We start from the raw sequence: 9,187 nt of genomic DNA on the forward strand, positions 1-9,187 counted from the left end.
ACTAATTCAGCATCCACTGTTTCCAGCTGAGCACTGGTGTGCTTTAAAAAGGCAAAACAGCTTTGAATTTAGAAATGGTGCCCATCTCATCCTGAACTTGGGATGCTTGGTCTCCATATATGCTTTTCACATCTCCTTCTCCACCATGCTTTCCCCCTGTTCTTCCCTTCATGTGGTGCAGTTGCTTTGTTTTTGGTATTTACCTCTTTAACCCAGTTGAATGTGTCTTTCCATCTGTCATTAAAATAACACAGTCACTTAGCTGCCTTTTTCTGTCTTATCTGGATCGTCCTGGCATTCCCTGTTTCTTTTCCATAACTTCCTTTTCTTGTCATGGATGCAATATGCTGCTGTTGTCTCTCTGAGGATGTTAATTATAGTATTTAAATTTTTTTTTCTATTCTCAACATTGGCTCTGAATTACCTAAGTTTCTTGTTTTGTTTTGTTTTGTTTTTTGCTATAGTCTGTGTCTTTTGTGGTAGACCTTTCCCCCCTCGAATCTGGTGGTACAATGGCCAGCCTTTCAAAATCTAAAAGTAGGAACCAAGAAGCTTATTGACAGCTCCCCAGGAGACATGCACTTGGTTGCTGGCCTTCTGGGAGGGCCAGGGAGTGGGCTGTGTTTTCTCATGTGCATACTTCCCCTCATTCCTTATTTTCAGCTCTCCGCTTTACCCTTACCTTCTACTGAGGCTGGTATCCCCAAGTCTGGGATTTCTGCACAGACAGTAGACTTCTACTTGCACATGTTCAGCTGCCTGAAATGAGGTGGGGTCCAGTTGCTCCTCACACACATTTTCAGCCAGCCTTCCTATTTAAAATAATTTTGGCCAAAGATCAAGTGAGACTCCCTTCTGGCCATCCTTTACGCTAAGTTGGTGTGTTTATATATAACTGAGAACGAAAGGTTCGGTAGCTGAAAAGGGCTGCCTACTCAAGAGAATATTAAGTAATAATTAGAGTGTTTATGTTGGTTGTTCACCCTTCCATTGTTGATTTTCTTCCTTTTGCTTAAAAAAGATTAAATCGCAGTATTGTCCAATAGAAAGATAATGCAAACCACACGTGTAACTTTAAATTTTCTAATAGCCACATAAGAAAAAACTGGTGAAGTTCATGTTATATTTTATGTATATCAAAATCAAAAGTAGCATATCAACAAGTAGTCAATTTAATCAATATGAAAATTATTAATGAAATAGTTGAAATTCTGTTTCTTCTACAAAGTCTTCAAAATCCAGGGTGGATTGCAGAACAGCCCGTGTTTCCTTTCCTTGTGTAGTCTGTGTACATGGAATGAACATCATGAATGTACATGGAATGAATCATTCATTGGAATGAAATGGCACAGGCCTTGGGATGCAAGTCCCGGTACCATCTTTCTCCAGATGGAGAACTGTGATGTAGCAGATGGCCAAGAGTCTCCTCCACTGACCCCACTGACCGCCCCCCCCCAAGCAAGTTAATGCACAGTGTCCTTCATATCTTCTGGCACACCGCCCCCACTTACTCTGGCCTCTGGTGCCCACAGCTCTGAGAGCTCTCAGGGGTTCTGAGAGAGCCACTGCCTTTGCAGCTCAACCACCCTTGTCATCACCATTTCCATCTGTAGCGCTCATATTTTCTTGTTAACCAGAGTTTCCCATCTTCCAGAAACGTATTGAAATTGCTCATCCACCAGTGTCTCCTTTTCTGTCTCCATGTTGTTGTAGATTCATATCTTTTTATCTCTTCATGATCATACTAGTGGTATGTAGGAAGCTAAGGAGGTACGCATGTAGGCAGTCTACCACAGTTGCCAAGAAGTCTGTCAGATCGTTACTTTGGAAAGCTGCCCAGATGATTCAGACCCCAGACTTGACAGAGTACTTGGGACTCGCTGGACTCCATGATCTTTCCTGCTCTCTTGTAGCACTAATGCCTTATCTTCTAGGTGCTCTGTCTTCCCCTCAAAAGCAATGATTTCTCTCCAGTGAAACCAGATTAACTTAAAATTTATTGATGTATAAAATGTGTTCAGAGAAATACATGAATCACAAGTGTACGGTTGAGTGAATTATCACAAAGAGGCCGTGTTCATATAACAATGGCCCAGACCAAGAAATAGAACCCCAACTCTCCAGGGGTCCCTGAATCGCTAGCCCCCTTTCTTCAGGATTAACCTCTGTTTTGACTGCTAGTTCCATAGATTCATTTTTTTTTTTTTTTTTTTTAATTTTTTTTTTTCAACGTTTATTTATTTTTGGGACAGAGAGAGACAGAGCATGAACGGGGGAGGGGCAGAGAGAGAGGGAGACACAGAATCGGAAACAGGCTCCAGGCTCTGAGCCATCAGCCCAGAGCCTGACGCGGGGCTCGAACTCACGGACCGCGAGATCGTGACCTGGCTGAAGTCGGACGCTTAACCGACTGCGCCACCCAGGCGCCCCTCCATAGATTCATTTTACTCATTGTTGAACTTTATGTAATTTGGCCCTCTGTTCATTAGGGGTTCAGCTCATATTTTGCATGCAGTAGCATTTTTATCTTTTGTTCCCCTTTTGTGTATATCCAGGTTCTTCCCACTCCAAATAAAGTTAGCTGCGGCTGCTGTTCTTTTCCTCCCAAGAACTATAACACCTGCCATTGAATGACTAGCCTGTTTCCTTCCCCACATTTAACTTTGTGTGAAACGATACCATGAAGACTATCTAGACCACACTCTTGGCTCCATGATTTTGCCTCTTTTAAGAAGACAATTGTCAGGGCGCCTGGGTGGCTCAGTCGGTTGAGCATCCGACTTCGGCTCAGGTCATGATCTCGCGGTCTGTGAGTTCGAGCCCCACGTCGGGCTCTGTGCTGACAGCTCAGAGCCTGGAGCCTGTTTCAGATTCTGTGTCTCCCTCTTTCTCTCTCCTCCCCCACTTATGCTCTGTCTTTCTTTTCTCAAGAATAAATAAATGTTAAAAAAATTTTTTTAATAAAGTAAAAGAAGACAGTTGTCAAGTGACACCCCATACCCTCCAAAATACATATCTAAATTTTGCCCTTGAGTTCTACATCCAGTTCATGTGTTTTTCCAAATTCTGGTTGGCAAGAAAAGGCAGGACACGTGGCCCTTTGCACAGAGGTGGAGCTTATGGGCAGCACTTCACCCACTGAGCCCTCATGGCAGTGGGTGTGATGTGCTTGAAGATGCCTCCAAGGAGAGCACCAGGGATGGCAGCGGCTGACGGCCCGGCCGTCTTCCCCTTCTCTCTTACAGAGCTTTACCTTCTGAGTGCCAGATGCTCCTCTTCTCAGCAACCTTTGAGGACTCTGTGTGGCAGTTTGCAGAGCGAATCATTCCTGACCCTAATGTTATCAAGTTACGAAAAGAGGAGCTGACCCTGAACAACATCCGACAGTATTACGTGCTGTGTGAGAATAGGAAAGACAAATACCAAGCTCTGTGCAACATCTATGGTGGCATCACCATTGGTCAGGCCATCATCTTCTGCCAGGTAACTGCTGAGATCTGTCTTCGTCATGCCCAGACTTCCCTGCATGTGGAGGCGAGGGGGTGGTAATACTAATAAGTGCCATAGAGCCAGGTGCCATCACAAGCACTTTTTGTACCAGAGGGTATTTAGTGTAATCTTCAGAACAGCTTGGGATAGAAATTAATCTGTATTTTGTGGGTGAAACTTAGAAATATTAAGCAGTGGAATAGGACCTCAATATGATGTTAAATAGAGGGCATCATTATTTTAGGGGGATTGCTTCTAACAGTTCCCCATTTAGGTTGATGTTTACTGTTGGGTTTTTACAGATCACCCTTCATCAGATTAAGAATGTTCTCGTCTAATTCCTAACTTACTATGAGCAAAGTAGCCACTCCGTCTCTCACTGTTAATATTACCCTGGTTTTACTTTCATATTTACTTTTTCCATCGGACGTGTTTCATGTTCACGCATTGGTTTTATTTTCTCTCTACCCCACAAACACTGTAAGCTCCATGAGTGCAGGACCTCATCTGTCTTACTTTTGTAGCCCACTAGAATGGCTCCTGCCTGGCACAGGGACAGCACTGAACACGTACTTGTAGAATAAAAGAAAGCTTGCTTCTGCCACGGACTAGCCATGAAACCTTGGGCAAGTGACTTCATGTTTTTAAGCTTTGGGTTTTTGGGGTTTTTTAATTTAGGTAGCTATGTCATCAGGTTGTTGTGAGAGCAAATGACTGTAATGCATGTAAAGATTTGAGCGAGATTCCTGGCAGACATGAAGCACTCTTCTTAAAGGGACTAAGGGTATCATTACTGCATTATCCCATTTTGTCATCACACTACCACATGAGGTAGGCAAGCATTTTATCTCTCCTTAATGGCTGAGAAGTCAAAGCTCCTAAAGGCTGAGAGGATGTGACCCTAGGAAGTACAGGGGGTGGACAAATTCCATGCCTATTCTAAGATTTCTCTAGGACTTGAGGGAGAGGTAAAGCAAAATCCCTGTGCAGCCATTTCTGGCTTCCCCATCATGCGTAAGTGAGCATTGCAAACACAGCAGGTCTGCTTTGACTTGGAGTGCTGTGCTGGTTTTGTGTTTTCATGTAGACTCGTCGAAATGCCAAGTGGTTGACTGTGGAGATGATGCAGGATGGCCACCAAGTGTCTTTGTTAAGCGGAGAGCTGACCGTGGATCAGCGAGCCTCCATCATTCAGAGGTTTCGGGATGGGAAAGAGAAAGTTCTTATAACAACCAATGTCTGTGCTCGAGGTGTGTGTGTGTTTGTGTGTGTACAAAGTCAAGTTTATTGAAGTATATAATTTACGTATGATAAAACTCATGGATTTTAAGCATACAGTGAGATTTTTGACAAGCATATAGGGTCATGTAATCATCACTATAATCAAAGTATAGAACACTTCCCTCTCCCTCCAGAACTTCCTTGTGCTCCTTTGCTGCTAGCCTCTTCTTCATATCATCTGACCCCTGGAAACTACTGATCAGATTTCTGTCCACTTTTTTGTCTCTTCCAGAATGCTATATAAATTAAATCATATATAGGTAGCCATTGTGTCTGACTTATCCTACTTGATATAATGCTTTTGAATTCATCAGTGTTGTGACATATATTAGTAGTTAGGTCCTTTTTTTTGCTGAGTCATATTCCCTTGAATGGATATACCACAATTAGTTCATTCACGAGTTGATGGACATTTGAATTATTCACAGTTTGGGGCTATTTTGAATAAATCTGTAATCAACATTCATATGTAGGTCTTGTGTAGACATGTTTTCATTTCTCTTGGATAAATAAAGTAGGATTTGGGGGTCATATGGTAAATGTATGTTTAGCTTCATAGGAAACTGAAACTGTCTTCCAAAGTGACTGTACCATTTTTTATTCCCACCAGCAATGTAGGAGAGTTCCAATTGCTCTGCATCCTTGCCAGCAATTAATACTGCCACTCTTTTTCATTTTAGCCATTCTAGTAGATGTGTGTGGTATCTCATTGTGTTTTTGACTCATGCTCCCTAATGACTAACATTGATCATCTCTGAGGTGTTTTTAATTTTAAAACTATTGACTACTTTGGGGAAAATTTTTTGTTTTTTCAGGAGACAGGCCTTCCTACATTATTCATTCTTCCCATACCCTTGCCTACACCCCATACTCAAACCATGTTTCCTAATTCATTCAGATAGAAATGAAGACCTGCTATGCAGGTGGAGCTCAGCACTGTGGAAGAGGAGCCTGAAAAAAGATGAGGTCCCAGCCCCTCAGGAGCTCAGCGTCTAGGCACTTGACTATCTAGACCAGTGCCATCCAGTAGAACTTTCTACATTGAAGTAAATGTTCTGTTCTGTTCTGTGCTGTCCAGTTGGTAGCCCGTGGCCATATAGGGCTGCTGGGCACTTGAAATGTGGCTAGTGTGACTGAGGAACTTGTAATTTGAATTAATTTAAAGTTAGAGGGCCATATTAGATGGCACACCTCTAGACCTTGGAGGAAAGAGGGCACCAGGAGCTCCAAGGAGGACAAGGATTGTGACCGAGACAGCTTTCTAGTGCTGGGAGACAGAGGCACTGGGGGATCATAGAATTCTTCCGGGAACGTTAGGTGTGAAAGCTTTTGAAGAAAGGGTAGAATCTAATTTGATAAGAATTTACAGTTTGCTTGGGAAATGGCAAGGCCGTGTGACTACAGTGTTGGATTTGAGTCAGGAGAGGAAGAGATGAGACTTCAGGTGGTTTGGAAATCTGGAATTGTTTGTGCTTCATCCTGTGCAGTTTGGGCAGTCAGCCCTGAACTTAGGTGTCCAGGACGTTGCCATGGTGACCGTGGTCAGAGAGACTGGAGGAGGAGAGAAGAGGGGGAACTTGTCTGGAGGTTGTTACAACAGTGAGGCAAGGGATAAAAAAAGTCCTGGCTGGAACCATGACTGCGGCATGGAGTGGCGTGGGGTCCAGTGAAGGGTAGGGCACGTGAGACAGGGGGTCCTGCCGGGGACTTAGCACAGTAGGAACGGAGAGGAGGCTCTGTGGGCTTGGTGAGAGCCCTGTCCACAACACACGCTCTTTGTACATACTGAAACTTCTGTAGAATTAGCTTCTACCGACACTCTTAAATCTAGCATCCTGGGCGCCCTGGGCCAGCAAACTGCCTGACCAAAGTATCCACTTCAGTGACATAAAAGCAGCTTTTGTTTGTAAATGACGGCTGTTAAGAGAGAGTTTCCCTGGCAGATGGGGCTCAAGAATAGCTGTGTCCTAAGGAGACAGTCGCAGGACCCCACAGTGTCTTTCCTCTTCCAGGGATTGATGTGAAGCAGGTCACAATTGTTGTGAACTTTGATCTCCCTGTAAACCAAGCTGAGGAGCCAGACTATGAGACCTACCTTCACCGCATAGGGCGGACGGGGCGCTTCGGGAAGAAAGGCCTGGCCTTCAACATGATTGAGGTGGATAAGCTACCCCTGCTTATGAAGATCCAGGATCACTTTAGTAAGTAGCACCTGTCACAGTGGGAACTGTGCATCCTGCTGATGGTGACAGTGATGGTGTCTGTCACGGACCTAGTACCCAGAGGTTTAGGGTCTATGGGGGCAGGAGCCAGGGAGTGGGAAGCTCCTAATCCACAGTGAGTGCTAGAGCTCCTAATGTGAGGCCGTTGAGTAAATCATCCATATATGGTAGCTGAAGAACAACTTAAAAATCAAGTGGAATTAATACGAGCTCAGGTTTATGTTATTGCCCATTATGGGACCCGGGGCAGCTTTTCATGTCCTATAAAGCACCATCCAAAACAAAGTAATAAAGTCCTTTAGGATTATATTTTGTTCCTGGAGTGCTTGGTGGCTCAGTTGGTTAAGCGTCCAACTCTTGGTTCCAGCTCAGGTCATGATCTCATGGTTTGTAGGTTCGAGCCCCAAGTCAGCCTGCTTGGGACTCTCTGCCCCTCCCCTACTCACACACGCTCTCTCAAATAAACTTAAAAAAAATTACATTCTGTCCCCAGCTTCCCCTCTTATTTACATTTTTCTCTTCCTCTGGCCCAACCCTACCAACTAGGATAGTCCTAAATTCTGAGATCTGCTGCCCTTCTTCCCACCCCGCATCCAAACAAGGCAGACTCTGGTAACCTTCTGGGCTCTTGGACCAGCAGCTTGCACTCTGATGGAAGCTCTGATAGAAGTTCTGATGGTAACCTGAGGCATCCACTTCTCAGTTACCCCTGGCCCCAAGGCCCACGGACATGACTGGGGAGCAGGGGGAGAGGTACACTCGAATGACCCCGAATATATCTTCACCTTTTGGGAAAATGGTACTTAACTTTTGTGGGAAGCAATGGACACTGTCCCTGGGGAAATGCATAGAGGCACACCTATGCAGTTTGGAATACGATTTTGGAAAGTCTAGACTGTAGCACATCCATGGACGCTTCAGGGAAGTTGATTAAGCACCTCTATGTTAGGAGAGGCAAGGAGTGATGGCAGGCAGAAAGAACCCTTACCATCCATCCACGCCTGCTATGGTAAGCTCCTTATGACCAAATCCTGGGAAGTGACTTCAGCAGAGGCACCTTGGCTTCCCTCCCTGTTGCCATCCCTCACCCCACCCCACACACGCCCATTCATTCCTCCTAGTAGGGCCACGCCCCTTCCCAGGCTCCCCTCACCTGCACTCTGGCCTTTTTTTCTGCCCCAAGGTATCTAGACACAGATGTTCTATTGTTTGGTACATTTGATGCTCTTTTAGTTAGTTTTAATTGGTTATTTTAATCCTATCTCTTCCTTATCTAATCTAGAGAATGTTCTCTCTCAGGGCTTTCCATACAGGGGATGACAGGAACACGTATTTGTGAAGGTGTCACTGTCTTCAGAAATTCAGAGCTGAGTGGAATGAAATTCTGTGTATGCCCCAGGCTAAGACTGCTTCTGTTCTCTTCCCTTCTCTTAGATAGCAGTATCAAGCAGCTCGACCCCGAAGACATGGATGAGATTGAAAAGATTGAATATTGAAGACAGAACTGTGTTGTTTGTGAAATGTCCTAGTTTATGTGAGAATGTCCCAATGGGTTTTGAAGGTAATTTTTTCCATTGGGGCTTTTTCAAAGTGAAACTGTTAAATATGGCAAAATAAATGTCATGGTAGCCTTAGTCTTAAGACATGAGGTCTTTTTGAAACCAAGTTGGTGTGAAGCACTGATCTTTTTGAATAAAAAAGCAAGATTATTTCTTATTCTAACCTTTTTGCAGGTAAACATCTTTGTGCGGGCCACTGGGGTGTTTGGGGAACTTCGTCTGTAGGGTCTGAGCAGAGTGTGCCTCTTGTGAACATGTCACGGTGCCACGAGATGGCAGTAGAACTTCACCAGTTCTGGGATCTGAGCCACGGGCCAGGAAGAAGCCCGACAGCTCCAGGCCTCACTCCCTGGGCGGCCCTTTAGAGCCACTAGTGTCCTTCTCCCTCACACGTCTGCTCCCCCTCCTCGTGCAGGCATGCTTGGGAGTGCCCGCGCACACGCGTGCACACACACCCCTTAGGTTGGAGCTCAGGGTGAAACCTTCAAAAAGTAAAACAATTTGAAAGAGAACATTTTGCTTTTTTACTGTTTCATGTGACATACACATTGTGAAAATATTTTCTCTGGCTTCTTAATGTCTTCAAATTAGAGGATCATTTGCTATCTAATAGGCTCTGGAAATGTGGATTTATTA

The 9,187-nt window shown here is 44.5% G+C and overlaps 1 protein-coding gene across 2 annotated transcripts in view; it reads left to right on the plus strand.

Moving 5' to 3' along the window:
• Positions 1-8,714, plus strand: part of DDX25 (DEAD-box helicase 25) — a 20,666-nt gene extending 11,952 nt beyond the window's left edge. For both annotated transcript variants that reach the window (XM_045483379.1, XM_045483377.1), the window contains exons 9-12: positions 3,246-3,483; positions 4,577-4,739; positions 6,783-6,971; positions 8,427-8,714. In XM_045483379.1, coding sequence (XP_045339335.1) covers positions 3,246-3,483; positions 4,577-4,739; positions 6,783-6,971; positions 8,427-8,488 — 652 coding nt within the window. In that variant the 3' untranslated portion in view covers positions 8,489-8,714. The remainder of the gene's footprint in view (positions 1-3,245; positions 3,484-4,576; positions 4,740-6,782; positions 6,972-8,426) is intronic.
• The last annotated feature ends 473 nt before the right edge of the window (positions 8,715-9,187 follow it).

The sequence above is a fragment of the Leopardus geoffroyi genome, chromosome D1, assembly GCF_018350155.1.
Source record: "Leopardus geoffroyi isolate Oge1 chromosome D1, O.geoffroyi_Oge1_pat1.0, whole genome shotgun sequence".
Lineage (NCBI taxonomy): Eukaryota > Metazoa > Chordata > Mammalia > Carnivora > Felidae > Leopardus > Leopardus geoffroyi.